Source organism: Dipteris shenzhenensis, chromosome 24 (genome assembly GCF_047967505.1).
Source record: "Dipteris shenzhenensis isolate YYH24624 ecotype China chromosome 24, Dip_SZ_1.0, whole genome shotgun sequence".
NCBI lineage: Eukaryota > Viridiplantae > Streptophyta > Polypodiopsida > Gleicheniales > Dipteridaceae > Dipteris > Dipteris shenzhenensis.
Window position 1 is genome coordinate 14,266,636 of NC_141619.1, and position 21,743 is coordinate 14,288,378.

General features: G+C 39.2%; 1 protein-coding gene across 1 annotated transcript; it reads right to left on the bottom strand.

Annotated features, from left to right (window-relative positions):
• Positions 1–16,276: 16,276 nt before the first annotated feature.
• Positions 16,277–19,637, bottom strand: LOC147886250 (uncharacterized). Its single transcript, XM_087395119.1, has 6 exons — positions 19,169–19,637; positions 18,480–18,679; positions 18,226–18,366; positions 17,700–17,780; positions 16,847–16,971; positions 16,277–16,600 (listed from the first exon to the last, which is right to left on the bottom strand). The coding sequence occupies exons 1-6, from the start codon at positions 19,398–19,400 to the stop codon at positions 16,552–16,554; spliced, it is 828 nt and encodes a 275-aa protein (XP_087251245.1). The 5' UTR covers positions 19,401–19,637; the 3' UTR covers positions 16,277–16,551.
• Between the last annotated feature and the right edge of the window lie 2,106 nt (positions 19,638–21,743).

Here is a 21,743-nt window from a genome sequence, read left to right on the forward strand (position 1 = left end):
GGCTTATGCAGAGGCAGTATACCTTGAATATGTTGGAGAGGTTTGGCATGAAGGATTGCAAACTAATGGATATTCCCTTGAATCAAAACTTGAAGATGATGGTTGATTCTAGAGCTGAGATTGATGACATTACCATGGATAGGCAGATGGTTGGAAGCTTGATTTATCTGACTATTACTAGGCCTAATTTAATATATGTTATGGGACTCATTAGTCAGTCTATGCAGAAGCCACAAAAGCCTCACTTGGATGCAGTGAGGAGGATTATGCTCTATGTCAAGGCAACATATCAATATGGACTCTTTTATGAGTATGGAAAGGATACACAGATGCAGATTGGGCAGGATGTGCCTATGACAGGAGATCCACTAGCAGTTATGCATTTAGCCTTGGTAGTGCAGTGGTGATTTGGAGTAGTAAAAAGCAACCCAGAGGTGCAGCATTCGTTGCATGTGAGATTGCTTGGCTTTAAAAGCTTTTGCAGTCTTAGGACTGCATGTGGAAAAACCAGTCAGACTTTATTGTGATAACATGAGTAGTGTGCAGTTGGCGTAATCTGATTTATCATGCTAGAACTAAGCATATTGAGGTACACTACCATTTCATCGGAGAGATGGTGTTATCAAAGAAGATTGATCTCATACGTGTGAAGACTAAAGATCAGGTTGCATATATCTTTACCAAGTCATTGGGTAGAGATAAGTTTACATACTTTAGAGAGCTACTTGGTGTTATGCTCCCTACTTCAGCTTGAGGGGGAGTGTTGGGAATCAAGCTCTCGGTTATTGTTCCTATTGTGTGAGTAGGTAAATAAGGTGAGTCACACTAACTCAACCATAGTTAGTTTTTATCTACTATGTATGGGTGTGACCTTAGTAGTGTTCAATTATATTGTGTGGGGTGAATATGAGCTGATTGTGGAGGAGACTATTGCTCCCACCTGGTTGCTTCCTATATCGCTCGTGGGATCATGTCCATGTGTTCCAATAATATAAGAGAGGCCACATGCCAAGCATGTGGAAGGCATGTGGATGAGTGTGGAGTCAAGAGGAATCCTTCTAGAATTCCTATGTGGAATAAGGAGGATGTGGACATATGGAAAAGAGAGGGTCCCTATGGGCTCCATGTGGGGAGACTCTTGATTTTCTCAATATTTTAGGAGTCTTGAGCATCTTTTGATGGGACACATGGAAAGACTAGCTAGAAAGGACATGGATGGTGACATACGGGCTTATGTGATTCATGGGGAAAGGAATCTACAAGCAGCAATTGTAAATGGGTGAAGGAGGGTGACAAAATCTTTATAAAAGGAGCCCTCCTCTCCCTTGTTCATCATCTCTTCCACCATTAGGCCTCATGTTGCTGTAGCTCTAGTCTCCTCAAGCCTCTTCCATGAGCCTTCTCTCCCTCTTGTAGATATTCTCTTATGTAGACTCTTGAGTCCATCTCTCTCTAGTTCATTCTCTCTCTATGAATAATCTTGGAGCTTTCGCTCCCTCTTGTATGTATGAAACCTCTTCTTCTCCCTTGTGTTTGTAGTGATTTGAGTTGCATTAGAGTGGAGCCTTACTCTATTGGTAATGAAGGTCACATCAGGTTCTCTCTCTTGAGTGTCTCTTCCCTTTTTCCATTGTTTTCTCTTCCAAAGTGCTCAAAAGTGTTGTCTATTCGACTACTCATTACGGAGGCATGGTTTATCTATTTCCAAGTCACAAAGGGAGCTCTTCCTTCCCTCCCAGGAGACCTCTATGGGACTTGGATCGTTAATCAAGTCTAATCATGGAGGTAATATTCTCACAAGTCAGCACCCGTAGAAGGAGTAGGTGATTTTCATGACAGTTTGACCCCCTATTAGTATTTTGCTCGTAACTTTCTGCTCGATGATCCAATTTGAACAAAAACTATATCAGCATGAATCTCTCTTCAAGAAGCATCATTGTATGCCTTCACTTATTGTATTACATGTCAAACCAAAAATCTATGACTCTCTGTGTGTGATTGTTTCCTTTTCAAACAGTTTTTACCCCTACCCAATAAACTGCCCATATCTTTCCGATCGCTTCTTTGTTTCTTATGAAACTTATATCAGAGGGAAGCCCATTATGAAACCTATTTCAGAGCAAAGCCCATTTTAAATGCATCTCAATATGTGTTTGAATATTTTATATCATGCCTTCGCTGAAAGTTATGGGTCTCTATGTCTTATGACAGTTTGGAGAGTCTTTTGAGCTAAGTGTAAAGGTATCTATGAAGGAGGTGCAATGTTTCCTTGAAACCTACCCATTCGACCCAATCAGCCCCTTCAAACTCCTTAATATATATCAATTCATGTCATGTTGAGCCGCAATATCTTCTTTCAACAACGTATCGCTCTTCTCTTTGGCACAGACCGGCTTGCTGAGATTATGGCCTCCGCTGATCCTTTCCTTCTCCCTATGCTTGAGTACAACATCACTTGGGATGTTACCACCTTCATTCTCTTCTAACGGAGGAAATTATGGTGTGGTCTCTTGGTATAAAATATTTTTTTTAATGTCCCTTTCCCAGTGATAAATATCTCTATCACTCAGTTCGAAAGTAGTAGGAAGTGAAGAGGTGTGTGAAGTTTATTACCCCCAACTTTAGGTCACATCTTTTTGGTGGAGACACCGGGTACATTTGGTATTGGTCCCACCTTATAAATGGTCTCAAGTGTACTTGATTGCATGTTATTCCTAGTATAGTCATGTGTTTTCTGATGTGATAAAGAAGATGCCTGGAAGAACTCCGTTTGAAGAGATTGCAGCCCGTTTAAGAGAACTAGAAGATTGTGAAGGTGATGCTCAAGCTATTTGCATGGTCATTATGATCATATCCTTTATGTTTTCACGCTTGAATATGTTGGTGAATCAACAACACCGACAGCAGGCACAATGATAGATTGGGGATTATTTCATGCACTAGCAGCTTGGTGTGAAGAAGAGTTGAGCCTTTGGGTAGTTTTTGACTATAACAGTGGAGTGGTGATTCTCAATGCTTTCAACTTCTTTTTCTATGCAAATGATGAAGAGTACAATATCTTGAACCTGTTATGTGCACTTCCAATTTTGACAAGGGTGATTCTTGAATGCATGTATACACAATGTTTTCATGGTGCTAGTTGGCCACTTATTTTTGAAGATTTTGTTGAGGATCACATTGTGGAGGGTTTTCAACAAGTCGTTATGCAACATAATAAGTTGGTCTTGGTATACTAAGGCTCTGTGGGATCTTGTTTGGGATATTAGTTGGATCTTGGTGTTTCCTTTTTGTGTTTCATCATGGTGAATATTCCAGTGTTTTGAGGAACCTAAGGGGAAGACCCAGAGTCTTATCTTCGGGATTTTGTTCGAGGATTCCAGCTTTCTCGATGGTCCATGAAGGATCGGGCGAAGATTTTGCCTAATTTTCTTGAAGGTGTAGCCTTGAGTTTGTTTAGATATTGAGCTCCACTCATGATAGGCCAGGCTGACCGTTGTGCATTTATGTCATCATCTGCAGATGCAGTTGGTACACCACCCATGAATGATAGCTGGATGACAGCTATCTTCATGTACTCTAGTTAGTGGCTCAGTTAGTATGCCACCTAGGTTAGCTAAGTTTCTTTTGAGACCCACATATAGGGTTCACCTATTCCTTTTGTACTTGAGAGAGAGTTCTTTTGGCTTTCATAACTAAGAAGAGGAAAACTGTTTTCAGCCTCCACCTTTGTGTGTATTCCCCCATTGTGTATGTGAAAAAGCTACAACTGCGACTCCTTATTTCTCTCCCACTCTTTTCACATGGTATCAGAGCTCAGTTCGTGGTAAGGACCTCAAGAAAGCAAACCAAGTTCATGGTGTCTCGGTAAGAGGATCAGTGTTGCTTTCCTTTTTCGAGTTTGGGAGCAAATCTCTACAGGTAGCACAGTCAAAAACTGCAGGAGTGCACTGTCTCAGATTGGGACGCCCTTTGCGGTGCAACGAGAGGGCATTTCGGGGCTCATTTTCATGGAGGAAGTATTCCGCAGGCACTCAAGAAAGTGCCCTATTTTTGCTATGCGACCACTATTCTGTAGGTCAGTGAAAAGTTGTCGCAAAAATTTCATTATATGCCAGTGTGCAGAGATATTGGGAGTGACAGAATCATTCTTGTTGCCTGTTGATGCAAAATTATCACTAAGAAGTGACTGTGTGGTCAAATACCACTTTCATCAGTTTTGCAGATTTGCCCTTGTGAGGTAGAAGTTGTGTTTTTTGCAGTAACAGAATATTTTTGCAGTGTTCTATAATCGCGGCTGATGCTCTTTCATAGATAGTCACTAAAAAGCTTGACAAGAACAACTTCCAAGCATGGAAATTTAGAATGACGAATTTCCTTAAGGGAAAAGGCTATTGGGAGTTCATTACTAGAGCTAAACAAGAACCAGTTATTCCTAATGTTCCCAATCAATAGGAGTTGTAGGCATTTAAAGGCTAGCATGAGAGAGCCAAAAAAGTTATGTACTGGCTGTCTATCAGTATTTTAGATTCTATGATTGTGCATATTCAGGATGCAAGCACGCGAAGTAGGCATGGGATACTTTGACAAAAATGTATAACACAAATACGCAAGCCAGGAAAATGTAGCTCAAGCGGGAGTTGCATAATGTGCAGAGAGAAAATATGAGCATCAATGACTACCCTCGGGGGGGTCACTCATCATATGTAACCCTATCACGTGAGTTCAATAGAAGGATATTTTTTATTTCTAAAATTTACGAAAAAATATATACATAAGGGAATATTTAAAATAATTTTAGAAAAAATTTACAAATTTTTATAGAAAAGGGGTACATTTTATTAATGAAAAATTTACAGGTAAGGGATTTTAAAATATGCCTTGAATGCATGTGATATAGAGGGTTTATACAGAGTGATGCCCCTGAGTGACTACCACATGAAGGTGAAGAAGATTGCAGATGCACTTGCTTCCATTGGGTCACTAGTGGAAGATGATGATTTAGTTTCTGTGACCTTGAATGGTCTAGGAAAGGATTATGCACAATTCCGGACATCCATTGCCGTCCGTGAAAAATTTCCTAATTTTGAGGAGTTGATTGCTCTTCTAATTTTTGAAGAGCAAAGAAATGGTGGTGCATCTTCTTCAAGAGGAACTCAAAAGAAACTATCTTCTACTCAAATGTTGGAAGAGGTAGAGACAGAGGTAGAGCAGGCCGATCTAGAGGCCATGGCCGAAATTAGAATATGCAGCAAATTCCAGAAAACCAGTCCTATGGAGGAGGACGTGGTAACTTTAGAGGCAGGGGGAGCCAAAGAGGTCATGGTGGATGGCAGAAAGGCCAAAATGCAAACAGCAATGTTGAATGCTACTACTATGGTAAAATGGGTCATATGGCTAAAGAGTGCTATAAAAAGCAGAATGACATCATATGGCATCCTCTAGTAGATAGGGTGATGACAAAAATGAGCATGTGTTTATGGTGCAGCACAAGACCAATTCTGTGACAAGCACATAAGAAAGCAATGATGTGTGGTATGTTGACTCAGGTGCGTCAAACCACATGACAGGTCATGCAGAATGGATCAGGATGCAAGGAAAATGGAAAGACTAGGATTTGTGGAGACTGGTGGTGATACTACACATCCTATTATGTAGATTGGTAAAATTCCTTTGTCTATGTAGGATGGGAAAAAGAAATACCTGTCTGATTTTTTTCATGTCTCGAATATCACCAAGGACCTGGTTTCTGTTGGTCAGATGGTTGAGCTGGGCTTGCAGGTCAGATTTAATCCTCATGGATGCTTTGTTGACGATATGAAAAATAAAGCTTGCTTGATAGCAAAAGGGAAGAAGAAGGGCAGGATGTTTACATTGGATGCGGACATGACTGAATTCAGTGCAGCAATGTTTGCATGTGGGACCAGTGTAGTTGCAGATATTGATATCTGGCATAAACGCATTGGTCATGCTAATGTACAGTGACTTAAATTAATGCAGGCCCAAAATATTGTTGTAGGATTGCCTAAGTTCAAGGTTGCAGAAATACATAAGGTATGTGAAGCCTGTCAATTTAGAAAACAGGCAAGGAAACCATTTCCTAGACATGTTCAAGAGAGTAAGAAGCCATTGGAATTAATCCACTCTTATGTGTGGACTACTAAAGCTGCATGTATTGGAGGCTATCATTATTTTGTCACTTTTATTGATGACTACAATAAAAAACTTTGGGTGTATATTATGAAAAAGAAAAGTAAAGTGTTTGGGCATTTCAAAGCTTTTAAAGCTATAATTGAAAAAGAAACAGGCCTGCAAATAAAATGCCTAAGTCAGATGGAGGGGGAGAGTACCTCTCAAATGAGTTTGCCAGGTTCCTATGGGAGCATGGCATAAAGCAACAATATTCATGCAGTCATACCCCACAACAAAATGGACTTGCAGAAAGGAAAAACAGGCATATTGGAGAGGTATCTCATGCCATGCTCAATGAAAAAGACCAGCCAGATTATTATTGGGCTGAAGCAGTTGCTATAGCAATCTACATAATGAACAGGACTCCCATTGCAGCAATACATGGCATGACGCCAGAGGAGAGGTATACTGGTAGGAAACCAGATATTTCTCATTTGGAAGTTTTTGGTTGCATTGCCTATGTTCATGTGCCAGATGAGTTGTGATCCAAGTTGGATCCAAAAGCTAAGAAGTGCATCTTTATTGGTTATTCTCTGTAGCAGAAAGGGTATAGATGCTATAACCCTTCTACTCGTAAGTTTATAGTGAGCAGAGATGTTTTTAATGAGATGAGCAACTAGTATAAACCAGTAAATGTGATTGATGATGTAGATGCACAATATGGTAATGCTGCACAGAATTCACAGCAACAATCACAAAATATTAGTGGACCTGTAGTGTCCTCTAGCACTGGTTCACATACTTCACCATGGACAGGCAGATTGAGATCAGGAGAATCTCCTTAAACCAATGCAGATAGTGGTATGCAAGTATCACGAAAGGGAAAAGAGAAAGTAGATCAGCCCATGGTTGATGTGAATGCAGGTCACTCTTATATGGATGGTGAATCCAGTGGCTCAGCAGAACCGAGCCTTGATGATGAGTTGGGTATTCCTTTTGTTGTTACAGCTAGAGTAAGGAAGACAAGGGATGTTTTGAGAGCACCTGGTAGTGAGCCTATTTTGTGCAGGTCTACAAGATCTTAGAGGTATCCTGTGGATAGGCTGAAATATGATGGATTTATAGCCATTGTGACTATGCCTATATGGTCAAAGTGATACATGAACCAGAACCCACTTCTTTTGAGCAAGCCATGGGAAAAGAAAAATGGGAGAAAGCCATGGATGAAGAAATGGATGCCTTGGAAGCAAATCCTACATGGGAATTGGTGCCTTTGCCTAAAGACAAGAATGCAATTGGCTGCAAGTGGGTTTATAAGGTGAAGCACAATGCAGATGGTTCTGTGAACAAATACAAGGCAAGATTAGTTGTCAAGGGGTATGCACAGACATATGGCGTTGATTATGAAGAAACATTCAGTCCGATTGCAAGGATGGCAATCGTAAGAGCAGTCATTGTTATGGCTGCATCAAAGAGATGGTCTTTACATCAGATGGATGTAAAGAATGTTTTCTTGCATGGTGATTTGCAAGAAGAGGTCTATATGGAGCAGCCACCAAGTTATGTTCATGTTGTTCATCTTGAGTTTGTTTGCAAGTTGAAGAAAGCTTTGTATGGCTTGAAGCAAGCATTCAGAGCATGGTCTGACAAGATAGGACAATATCTTGTCACTATTGGCTTTCAGATTTCCAAGGAAGATTTCTCACTTTATGTAAGAAAAACAGAGAAAGGTATTATGCTACTTGTCATTTATGTTGATGATTTGATCATCACAGGTGATAGTGATGAATATATCCTTCATGAGAAAATGCTATTGAAGCAGAAATTTGAGATGAAGGATTTGGGAGAGCTGCGTTATTTCTTGGGCATTGAGGTGATAAGATCCACAAGTGGGATATGGCTCTTGCAGAGGTAGTATGGATTGGACATGCTGTCCAAATATGGGATGACAGGCTGTAAGCCCATTTCAGTTCCTTTGGAGCAGAATGTGAAGCTTAGCACAGATGCAGGTGAGCTTCTAGAAGACCCTACTATGTACAAATGCATAGTAGGAAGTTTGATTTATATGACTATTACTAGGCCAGATTTGAGCTATGTTGTTGGGTTGGTAAGTCCGTATATGCAAGCTCCAAGGAAACCACATTTGGATGCGGCTAGATGCATACTGAGGTATGTGAAGTCCACATTGCCGTATGGACTATTTTATGAGACTCGGGTTCAGATACAATTTGGATACATTGATGCTGATTGGGCTGGTAGTATTTCTGATAGACGATCTACCAGTGGATATGTGTTCTCTTTTGGGAGTGCTACAGTCAGTTGGAGTGTGGACTTTCATCCTTTAAATGCATGCACTAAGAGAGATCATTTTCCTTTGCCATTCCAAGATGAAATACTAGACCAAGTAGCAGGGCATGAGATATATTCTATATGTGATGGGTATTCTAGGTACTTTCAAATTTTGTATTCGGGAGGAAGATCAAAAGAAAACATCATTTTTCACACCTTAGGGAGTTTTTGCTTATAGAGTGATTCCTTTTGGGTTGACCAATGCACCAGCTACATTTCAAAGGTTCATGAGTCAAGTGCTCAAAGCCTTGCTTGGGAAAGTTCATAAGGGTGTTTTTGGATGATTTTTGCATTTATTATCGGCTCATAGATCACATGGAGTAGTTAGAGATGGCCTTAGCTATAGGATTGATGAAGCAAAAGGGTGTCTAAATCCTAGGTAGCAACTGTCATTTGGCTCAAACAAAAGTAGTCTTGTTGTGGCATATTGTGTATGAAGAAGGCCTGCAAATGGATCCTAACAAGGTTTAAGCAATCATGGCATTGGCAAGTCCTGAGAGTGTCACTAGTGTTCGCATAATTCTAGGAAAGAGCAAGTATTATCAACGCTTTTGTGATGATTTCACAGAGATAGTGCATCCCATGAACTTGTTGACAAGAAAAGGAGTCTCTTTCCAATGGGGTGTGGAGCAATAAGAGTCTTTTTAGCAACTTAAAGAGGCCATGAGTAAGGGCCCAATATTGAAGCCCCCTGATTGGTCTCAAGACTTTTATGTAAATCCAAGTGTATCTTATGCTTCTTTCTTCTTTTATTACCTACAAGTACAATAGAAAAATTTCCTAAATATCGCCTTTAGAGACTATTTATAAGTGTCATAAATGTTTTCAAAGAATTAGTTCAACCACATGTCATTATTTTAAATTGATAATGTCCACACCTAATGAAAAATATATTTGTGGCACATCTTATTTGTAGGAATTGACCAACAAGAGAGCAAGCTGAGCTACAAGGCTATGAAGAAGAGAGTACTATGATTGAACCAACACAGCATGTTTATTCATTGGGGAGTGGGGAGCTTCTTAAACAAGGTAAAAAAATAAAAGAGGAACATAATTATGGAAATGTAGGTCATTGGTTGAATTTGCTAGGAACACGGCTATGGATGTGTATGTCATTGGGCGAAACTTTCCCCAATGTAGAGTTAAAAATATTAGCCCATGCTACCATTTTCAAGGCTTCAATGTGTTTAATTATACATAAACACATTGAAAAATATACACATATAGGTTTTTAATAATCTAGAATTTGAAAAATATAACCTTACAAATGGCTCGGGATGACTCATACCAATTTTTGAGCACGTGGAGGGCTAAATTTGGAGCTTGTATGAGAAAGTTTTGTTAATTTTTGGTAAATTTCTCAAATTTAAAGCTATAAATATTATCCCAAGTTGCTTGTAAAAGGATCTAGATCAACCAACGGCACCCCTCCTCCTTGCTCTTTAAATAGGAAAATATTTAAAACCTTCAACATCATTTGTGATGTAATCAACATTTTCTCGATCCAAAATCTTCTCTATGAGTTTCTCAATGACACACCAACCACATATTACACTCACACATACACACATGTTCTCATGCATACTCATATGCCCCTTAGGTTCTATGCACTGCTCCCCAAATACAATTTGCCCAACATTTCCCCCTCAAATTGATGAAGTCAATCCTAGTAGTAGTCTATGGGAAGCCCTAAGATTTGTGCACATCTAGTGACAACATACAAGAACTCACTCTTGATTTGATAGTATACTCATTTAGGCTCGCCACACCTAACATGATCACACTCCAAATTAGTCTACCGATTTATAGCATAGGGGATCGCATCATAAAGTGTTATGAGCCCTTAACCTAAAAGGTCCAATCATGTTTGACCAAGTTGGTCAGATTTGTGGATTCAGTAGTATTTGTTTCCTTTTTATCTCCATCATCTGCAACAATCTTTGCGAAAATCATGTTCTTTGTGTAACATTCCTTCTTGAAGTGGCCTAAATTCCCACAAAATGGCAGTTCATATTGTTGTTTTTATTTGCATAAGGCCTTCGATGTAGATCCCTTGAGAGTTCTCTTGGCAAGATAGGCTTTACCATAGGAGTAACCTTGTCATAGCTTGATTTTCTTCTCTTCTTCCAAAAGTGACCCAATTATGTCAAACTAGTTTAGGCATCAGAAGACTTTTCAAATTTGTGGCAGTGTTGACATAGTCCTCTTCAAGTAGACTTTTTAGAGACTATTCAATAGTACCGCTATGCAAACATCCTTGTCCATGTCCACTTTAACCCCTGAAAGTTAGGTGGTTAGACCTTTCATCCAACTAAGGTGCTTGCAGAAGGATAAGGATCCCCTTTGTTTAACATTAAGCTCAATAACTCAAAAGATTGATCTTGGAGCTTTTTGCTTGAGTACCATAGTTTTTCAAACTATTCCCATGCTTCGAAGATGTCCTTTCACTTAACCCAAAAGCAATAATGGAAGATCCTTTGTCACATTTAACAATCCACGTAGCTTCAAAATCCCTAGTTGAAGGCTTCTTCTCCTCATCTCCATTTGTAAATTCCACAATTCCTTTTTTATGAGGGTGAATTTGACCTTAGTTTGCCATGTATGGAATGAATAGTGACGATCAAATTCCTCTACCTTAATTGAAGTAGCCATAATAGGAAGGTCTTACCAGAGTCTTACCTTTGAGAGTCTATTCTCAAGGCAATGTCAAATCCCTTACAACAACATTGCTTCAGCAAAACAAGGCCATCACCATACAAATGCATATTGTTGAAAAAGGCATTGGAGAATCCTAATTTCTTAGCATGATCATTGTACCAAAAAATTGGGTTGGCTTTTTTGAAAAAATTCTCGCAATTGATGTAACTAGTTGACTCACATGAGGAAGGCATTATTCAAAATTGACACTAATTTAGATCATCAAGCAAAATAACTTCAAATAAAACTCTACTATGCCTTGACATCCTTTTTCTCTTTTTGTGCAATGCTTCAATATAAAGTTTCTTCACAATAGTGGGCTAGATGCGTCTTACTTTTTGTAGTGGCACAAGTAGCGGCTTCTATAGGTCAATGACACTCCTAAGAAAGTTTGTATATTGAGGTAGTGGTAGGAGTAGTAGCTTCTAGAGATCAATGACATTGCTGAGACTATTCATATTTACTGAGGAAGTGATGTAAAAACTCCATTACTTTGCTTCAAGTGAGAGTGGAGTGTAGTCAAGGTTTGAGAGAATATAGTGTTCATAAAACCTAAATCATTATCATGCCGTCAACACTATGCATTAAAATAGTCACCTAGCTAACTGTCAATGTATGTAGTAGCTAGTAGAACTCAATGTGACTCAATAGATGGCCTGATCAGTGTTAAGCATGCAAAAGGATTAGATAAAAGACATGAATAGAGACATATTACATTCACTAGGTAGCCAACAACATAGCAACTAGGAGAAGATGGACTACATAAAATAATAAAATCATCACACTCTCCTTGTGTACTTCAAAAATGGACTACATAAAATAATAAAATCATCCCACTCTCCTTGTATACTTCAAGATAGTAAAGAAGGAATAGAGTATGAGGAATGCGGTTTGAACAAAGTCATCAGAAACCCTCTAGCATTGAAAACTCCTGTAGCATTGTTGCACATCATCTTTTAATTCTCTAAGTAGAGAAAAGAGTCATTCAGATGATAGAGAAGCTACTACATAGTTCAAACTATGACAAAGACATTTAAGGATAAATAGACAAGACAAGCAACTATATGAAAGAGTAAAATGAGTAGTAACTATTCCTTTGAGTGATCAAAGATCAAAGATTACAGTGGCCTAGAGAATGTGTAGCCAGGATGTGCAGCATTTCAATACTCTCGGAAAATACTCAAAGGACTCTAAGGATACATAAATAGGAGAGACTCTTTATAGAATGAACTATGCAAAAATTGAAACGACTTTGCTTTGATGCTAATTGTAGGATCAACAAGAGAGCAAGTTGAGCTACAAGGTCTAATAGTGAGCCATGACTATGAAGAAGAGGGTATCCAGACTAAACTAACGCAACACATTTATTCATTGGGAGAGCTTCTATTATTTACAACTTTCATTTATGATGTAATCAAAAGTATGTCGATCTAAATCTTCTCTCCAAAGTTCTCAATCACACACCAACCACACCTAAGAAATCACGTATGATACTAACACATATAAACACCAAGTCAAGTCTCTCTCTCTCACGCACACACACACATTCTCATTTATACTCATATGACCCTTAGATTCTATGCACTCCATCCCAAGTATGTCAATTTTCCCAACAATGTTCTGTCAAATTTAGTAAAAAATTAGTTAAAAATTTTAGTTTTAAAAAAATGACCAAAGAGCCCATCAGAAGAAATGCATTGAATATTTATTTTTTATTATGATTTTACTTAAAGATGAATAATCTATGCACAAGCACATAGTATCATTATTTCTCTTTACTTGTTGAAACCGATGAAGGAAAAGAGGTGAGTGACATTGACCCTTCTAGGATATTCAAATAATTGTCTTTCTACCTTACATTCCTCCATTTGACTAAGTCTATAAGGGTTTTACGAACACTGGTTAATCTAGGAAATGTAACTATTTATAATAGAAAATCATGACTATATATACCTTACATTCTTGTTGGTGTAGAACTCATTTGGATTCCTTCAAATAAATTAGGCACATCATGTTCCGTCTGATTTTCATGGAGTTGTTTAAAGACAATCAAGACATTCTCAACCTAGGACAACATTTATTCTATCAAGATGCATAATTTAAAAATCCAAAGCATCGATTAAAGCCTTTAATGTCCACCTTTAGGCTATATATCATGGTGTATCAAAAGGTTTTTTCACGGCCCTTTGCCAAAGAGACTACATATTTATGGACACTAGGATTCTCAAGCCACTTCCATTCCTTAACTAACAAGAAGTTTAAGAAATGATGTGTAGTACAATCATTAACCACTATTATTATTTTTTGCCCCTTGATATGCCATGCATCCTCATTAGATCATGAGGACCAAAAGTGTAACATACATGGGCACTATCTCCATGATAAACCTCTATTTCTGGGTACTTTTCAATACCCTTAAGCAATAATAGTTGCACCAAATGTACTTTCTTGAGGTTTACTTTGGGTTTTAGCTCCCATATTTTTTTGTGCATTTCCACCAGAATGGACATTTAAACCAAACATTTGCTTGATTAACTCTTTCATAATCCTCCTTTTTCAAAAGTGGATACCTTTGAGTTTAGAGTCGTTGGGATGTGCCTAGGAAACTCCCTTTTTGAATTGTCCCTTAAGGAATGTATTGAATGTAGGAAAAAAACTAGTTTGATCTCTAGTTTTAGCTTTAGACCATCTAGTTGTATCATCATATATATGGGCATACACAGAAGCTCCTTCAAAGGTTTTGGGAGAATTTCTTCTCACGTCTACCTTGTCATAGTCTTTAAGACCTCTCACAATACCCCTTATTTTTTTAACTCATCAATGTATTTTAGCTTAATGACTACTTCCCTATAATTACCTATAGATTGCACTGAGGAGACTTCCCTATGATTACCTCTACATTGCACTAAGCCATACTAAAACTATTCTTTCTCTCTCAAGTACATTTTCAAGTACAAATTCTTTTAGAAATGCTTGTACGAATCCAAGCCATCCACCATTTATATGCTTTAGTACCTAGGGAAAGGGGCTAGCTTTCACAAGCTGATTTTCAAGAGGTTTATTTCTCAGTTTGTAAAAATCTTCCCATTTTGAGAAGAATGTATTATAAGCATTCTTATTTCTTTCTTTTTCTTCCCCATTATATTTTAGGTCTTTGGAGACATTTGAGGTTTCTCTACATCAAGCGGTAGGTGCTTCAAATTGATGTCATGGAGTTGACATACTTCTAGGAGCTATAGATGGCAAATCTGACTACTTCAATTAGAGTTGATGTGTGTCAACAATTGTTCACCTAGCACGGAAACCTTGTTATGACTTATCCTTTTTCTAAATAATAAGTCTACATCAACCATAACCTTGGAATGATGTGAGATTGGAACATTTAGTGGGGAGAGAGAGAGAGAGAGAGAGAGAGAGAGAGAGAGAGAGCATTCAAAAATTAGTAAGAACAAACCCACTCACAAAATGTGGAAAATCGCACCAAGTTACTTCTGCTATACAACATTACTTTGGTGAGGTATGCTAAAAGATATGGATAATTCCAAGCATTTACTAAAATGCCAAAGAGACAGAGAGAGAGAGAGAGAGAGTAAGAACAAACCCATCCACAAAATGTGGGAAATCACACCAAGTTACTTCTGCTATACAACATTACTCTAGTGAGGTATGCTAAAAGATATGGATAATTCCAAGCATCTATTAAAATGCCCCAAGAAGAGAATGCTCGAATCATCATTTCTGTTGACACCTCAAAAGAAGGCTTAATGGGCAATATCCTTCTAAGAAAGGATTTTAATTCCCCAAAGAATCAATGTCGAAATATTAAACCTTTGGAGAACAATGGTGTCTCTTGGAGGAATATGTAAGTCCCACTAAATCATATTCTATTACTATTAACAGAACGTTAAACATATAAACACTCTATAGAGCAGATTGAGATATGTACCCCTAGGAGCTCAATTGGCAATTTGTGAACATGCATACTTGGGATAACTAGGAGGTACATTCACAACCAAGGTGGAGTCACCCAAAGGAGACCTTTTAGTTAGCACTAGAGGGTTAAGAGTATAAAGTCCAATAAGGCCAAATAAATAACATAAGGGGTTCTAGTATATCCCTGCCGTGCAAAATGTATACATGGCCTTTTCTTGAGTTGAATGACCCATTGTTTAGAGGGGTCCTCATGGTTTATTTATCACATCCTTCCCTTCAATCGTCACTACAAAAGTAGCTCCGTTGGGTGACCATCAAAGTGTGTACAATGTATATTCATATACCATCCCTAGTGAGAGGGGGATGAACCTGTGAGTCATTAAATGCCTCCATGCATGTGGATCTCCAAATCACTATGATCTCTCAACAAGTGTACACCGAGGCAAATTCCGACATAACGATTTTTGGGAGATGGGAGAATTTGCATTGTTTCATTGCATGTGTCATATCTGAAAACATGTTTAACACTGACACGTGTAAAAAACTAGTGCATATCGTAGCACCACATGGCAAAGCATAATTAGGCTGCTAGTGCCATTGTGTTTTTCCTTTCTGAATAATATTTTCCCATTTTCTTGAATATCTATGACAGAAAAGTTGTCGAGGCTAGCTTTACACAGTTTCTGGAGTCACCGACAGTTATATATACTCTCTTTCAAGGACCTTGAATGTACACTAGCTATGATACTCTAACAATTTAGCCAACAATTCAGCCAAATCTCTTCTCTTCTGTTCCAAATTGGATTCAGATGTTGACTATTTCAAATGTTGACGAATGCCTCTTATTCAAGACTTCATTCATGTACTCTATAGTTATATTGTTTGTGTAAGACATTAGGACGGTGTCTAACCAAACAATCAGGTACATTTAGCCTTTTGGGTACCCCACCTTAGTATGAGTCCAATAGGCCCCTCACATCATGACAGAATAGTTTCTTTATATAAAGAGTAACTAGCAGCCTGTTTATGCAAAACCATAGAGGCCTACTTTCATATGTAGCTCCATACATGCAAGGTAAACACGCTGATAATGAGCTGCATATGCAGAATGTAAACTTCAACATAATTCTAGATTGCAAATTCCTACTTTAACATAATAAAGAAGAGATCAGTGAAAAATAAACTGCCTTAAAAGCTTTGCTGGAAACGACAGCAGCCTGTACTAAAGCCCATTCTTTGTTTAGTTATGGGCCAGAAACAAAACATTTCAGCGCAAATTGTAATACGCCTGAGCTCCCAACACATTCGAGGTACATGGAGAGTGTATCCCACCTAGCCAATTAAGGGGATGAATAATTTTCCCATATTGTGAAGGTGTGGCGTAGTCTGCCCCCGCTGAATTTATATCTGCACCACTTGGATGAGCTTTGCCATCCATTTATATCACACAACTCCTGAAGGCAATCGCATGACCAGCTGACCTTCCATCACACTGTCCAGCAAAAATAAACTCAGTTAGAACAGTTAGAACGAAATGACATCAGCATTTGATCATTTGCCACACTGCTCTGTGCAGTTGAGTCACTAAAATCCCAGCTTTAAATAATCCATCTTCAATCTACTGCACTACTCTGCATCTGCACATACATGTGTGCATGCATCTGTGCACATTCCAATGAGCCTGTCTGCAAAAGAGGGAGATAGGGTGATTTGCTGACCAAGAAAGTTAAAACTGCACCTCTTTACATAGTAGTAGCAGAAATCTGCCAGAATAAAGGTCTGGACAACTTCTGATAACAGTACCATTGAAGGCCATAAGCCACGTCCCAAAGCTGTTAGTAAATACCCATGACTATCAACGACCTGCATGACAAAAGATAGTTCAAATTGATGCTCTCTCTCTCTCTCTCTCTCTCTCTCGTATCTTTACGATTATGTATAAATTTCTTGGGCTCAGGACACTTCTATGTACTTGTATCATTATCCTTGTGCTGTATTTGCCTTGGGTGTGACACCCGCTTAGAGGCTCCACCCATTCAGCTCATGTTATCAGCTTCTTTCAGTTTCATAGACCCTTCGGTCTATCAAAGACTTTTAAAAGTATTTCTTTCTTTCTCTCTCTCCCTCTTTATCATGGCTACAAGGGTCCTTTTGGAGTCGTTATCAAGGCACAGCGTATATATCAAATAGTCACTGCTGAAAGCTAATACCCATCACGGTGTGGGTCCATCAAGATGTACTTAGGCTGTATCCAGGGTATTGCAATGGTCTGCTGATGTTTGATTTATTGTGCTTGCAGTGGTATACTGAGAACTGTTCTAAAAACAACTATAAAAAACTCTCCTGGCCTTTCAATTCACAGGATACATTAACAGTTTTTACAAGATTGGTGCTAATGTCAACATAAAGACAAACAGTTACTCTGAATGCAACATTCCACGTAAATCCCCTAGTGGCTCAAAAAATGCAGCTCCAACCTGAATCGCTACCTAGACTATAAACCACCTGTTGCACCCAGCAACTAAGCGCACACGCACATGCCACAGAGAGAGAGAGAGAGAGAGAGTTCATTAGACTAAGTACTAACATACCTGAAGAATCCAGTGAGCACAACTCAAAAATCTTGCCACTCCCAATGCAAAAACATAATGTGCAGTAAAGGGTTCAACCACCTGCATTGACAGAAAAATACTATTTCAGAGGATTCGAGCAAGCAAAAGCATTGCTTCCTCTCAAGGTTGCTTTGCTGCTTCGACTTTTCACCACTTCAACACTCATGAATCCAATAATTATTTAGCCTGCATTGAACTCCCAGCATTGAACCATCCAACCAAAAACATTACTCTCAATAAAGACATCCCAATTCTAGACTCGTTCGGAAGCAGTCATGATAGGACTTCCATTGCTCCCTTTACAGATTTCTGAGCATGTTGTTTAGGCTAGTAAAGGAGTATAAACTACAGAACCCTTCTTTGTTCCTCACTCCTGTGAATGACACCCCTCTAATCAAGAGTTAAAAAATGTGATTACTCTGTAAGCACTCAACAATTATGCTCTCACAGGTGCACGTTTCCCTTCCTTGCATACTGTGGATCAGCAATAACTCATAGCAAATACCTGTGTATTCTGCATGACCCGAAGCTGAGGGAGGACCGAAACAGCCTCCAAGTACACACAGAAAGCCCAAAGGATCCTGTTCACAAGGTGATGTGACGTAGTCGGATGGATGGCAAGTGCAAGCACAGCACAAGGAATTACCTGCATATTGCCGGAAAGTTTTGAAAGTTAAGCTCACGTATCTAACCACCACTCATTAGCTCAATTGTTTTTATGCATCTCCAGAATTTCAAACTGTATTTTCTTGGTCGTACCACGTAAAAAATAGAAAGATTATCCAAATCGGATAAGTATGTCGACTTTAACTTGTATCGTATCATGTAGATCACCCAGCATGTCGTTATTAGGGTTGCTGTATCCAGGATTGTGTGGATGTCATACTCCATAACGAAACTGCAATACAGCCTGACAGCTAGAAAGATAGCTGTCAACTCCTGCGACTTTAAGGACAGGCCTACAAAAAAACAATAAGGGGCATTAAAGTTGAAAGACCCGCATCCAGAAAAAGCCGTGCAAAACAATTTCATTGGAGGCACCACAATATTTTCGACGAGTCGGTTCTCACAGATGGGCTACCTTTAATAATTGTGCTTTCATAAGCCACACTGCTAGCTAAAGTATAGACGCGGCTAGCAAAACAAGCGAGGGACACCTGCATGCCTTTGACTACAATGGAACAGACTTTAACAGACAACGCCTAGATCTATCTTTGTAGTATGACGGCTGATACCATAAGCAGCTGTCTATTATGCACAAAATGAATATGGGACTGGCCGCTTTGTGACCAAAGAGGGGAAAGGTGCCACTTTAGAGCCGACGTCGTTATGGGTTGATTTCTTCCTTTCTTGTGGCGATAATTATGGGCTTACAAACCAACCGACAAGCAAATCGATTGTAATTCAAGCTTCTGCTGGTACAATAATGGCAGGAAAACAGTGGGTACCTGCGCAAGTCTTCTCCTTGGTGAGCTTATAGATGAGGACCATGATACCGATGGAGTGGATGGCCTCGGCAGCGACGAAGAGGTTGTCATGGTCACGAACGACGAATCGGAGGAAGATCAAAGCGAGGATACCGGCAAGGACGGCAAGGAAGGTCTTGATTTTGGGCGATTGGCGACGGACCCAGAAGGAGACGACATGGAGGGCGTTACGGGAGCTACGACCTGTGGCCATGGGAGCAAAATCGGGACCTGCCCAACAAAGATGGAGCTTCTAAATTCTCTGTTACTTCTCTCTATATATAATATATGATGAGGAGGAGGATGAGAACTTTGTGATGAAATTAAAGAAGAGCTTGTGGATTCTTATATAGATGCATATCTGCGGGAGCTTTTTCTTCCTAGTCCGGGGCCTTTAAGTGTCCCTTTCCCGACCCCTTGGTTTCTCGAGACTTGCACGACCCACATGCCTTTAGCATTGACCTTCCACTGGGTGATGAAGGTGGCATGGCAGGAGCACTTCCCAATGCAGAGTGTGAGGAGCACTTCCCAATGCAGACTGGGAGGCCACCCTCAGAATTAGAGGGGCAAAAAGAGCTCTCGATACTTACATATGCGGAGGTTTTCCCTTTCTAGTTGGGGCTCTCTCTCTTTCATGACTCCTTGGTTTCTTACAACCCTCATGCCTTTCGCATTGACCGATCAATAGCCGAAGATGGAGCAACAAGGCGGTGAGACCACCCCCCTTTTCCAAACAAACTAGGATGTGCAAGAATCAAAACCTAGGCACAAAGTCTATGCCAAAGTAGATGCAACCTTACGAAAAGTGTTGACGAGGGCCAAAAGCCAAGCATTCTATGGATAAAAAGTATTGATGTGGAGATCACTATTTTGCATAAACTTGTGCACTCAAGCATTCTTATGCTAAACCTTGCCCTAGCAGGGGAGGAGGAAAAAGTCACTTTCATTGGGGGGAAACTGACCCAAGGAGCAAAAACAAAGCTCTAAACCAAAACTGCTTGGCACTGTCTTTAAAAAAATGAAAGAAATTTCAATTGCACTAGCATACTATTGGGGGTGTTCTCACCATGAGGTATGCAAATCTTACTAAATAAAACCAAAATATGGCACCATGGTTTATGAAGGACTGGCACCAAAAAGTTGGCTCTAAGACACTTTTTGAAGTTGTAAAAGTTAAAAACTGATATTGTCAAAGCATGCAATGTTGAACACCATGAAGTTTTTAAAATATTAAAAAAATCACTTAACTCCCACTCTCTTGAGACTATTTCTAGCTGCTCATCCCATAAGTGTCTCTGCGCCCCCCCCCCCCCCCCCCCCCCACATCTCTCTCTCTCTCTCTCTCTCTCTCATAGTCTAATAGAAGGATGTGTGTTTCTTGTGATGGAGATGACTAGCAAAGGATCATACACACATATAGCAAGGCGACTTTGATGATTCTAGTTTATGTAAAGCCATAGTTGGCCTCCTAGCCTTGTGCACTCTCTAAGACCACTAGCTACTTTGCCTCTAGAATATCTATGTTAGATCAACCTCGCAATTCAGCTAACTTTACTACCAAATGGGCCTGCTCGAGTACGGGTTTTCCCCATTTCACCTAGCATTTCTTGGTATAGACACTCACTCCAGCTCCCCCATCTAGGACGGCTTCAACCTTCTAGTTTTGATAGACTATGGGGATAGAGGCATTCGTGTCATCACCCTCGAAGTATTTAATTTTTATTCCTAGCTCATCAAGATTGACTTTGTTTAGCTCGTTAGCATTGAATTTGTCTACTTTGCCTCTAGAACCTCTCATCATTCCCCTCTCTCAGATGAATTATGAGTTGAATCATTCTATTGATGCACTCTATTGGAATTGTGCCTTCTGATTTGTTAGGACTCAAATTGCTTTGCTAAGCCAAAAGTAGAGTCGTGCAAATCAAAAACTTAAAAAATCTTTATCTACTTTACATTAATCCAAGATTGTGTGAGAACTACCAAGTGCTCTTTCTTTGGATGAGGTCTCGAGGGGGGGTCACTACTCAAAAACCCTATATATAATGGGTGTCCAAGCAATACTAGTAAAACCCCTTATCTATATATCATAACCATTAAAATGATCCCTTTTTCTATATAAACTTTTGATTTTTTTTATTTTAATACCCCAATTTAAGAACTCCTTCTGTAAGTATATTTCTCTAAAAATTTTGTGAATTTTTACTATTAAAAACCCCCTTTTATTGAACCCATATTCTATTTTTACATATGATGAGTGACCCTCCTTTGCATGAGACCTTTATTCTCTAGCCCTATTTTCTTCCCTGAAGGTAGAGTGTGACCTCCTGTGATGAGGATGGAGCCTCCACTTTATGTTCATGGTTATTGAAAAGCCTTTTATTGGTTCATAATTCTTGTGATATCCTTGATAACATGAATTTCTAGATAGTTGGGTTTCTTGAGGGGCTGATTCTCTTCCCTTACAAGATGGGTTTGAATGGAAGCGAAAATATATAAAAAAGTAATAAATTATACCAATATAGTGAAACTAAAAAATGAACTTGAAAACTTTCGCCAA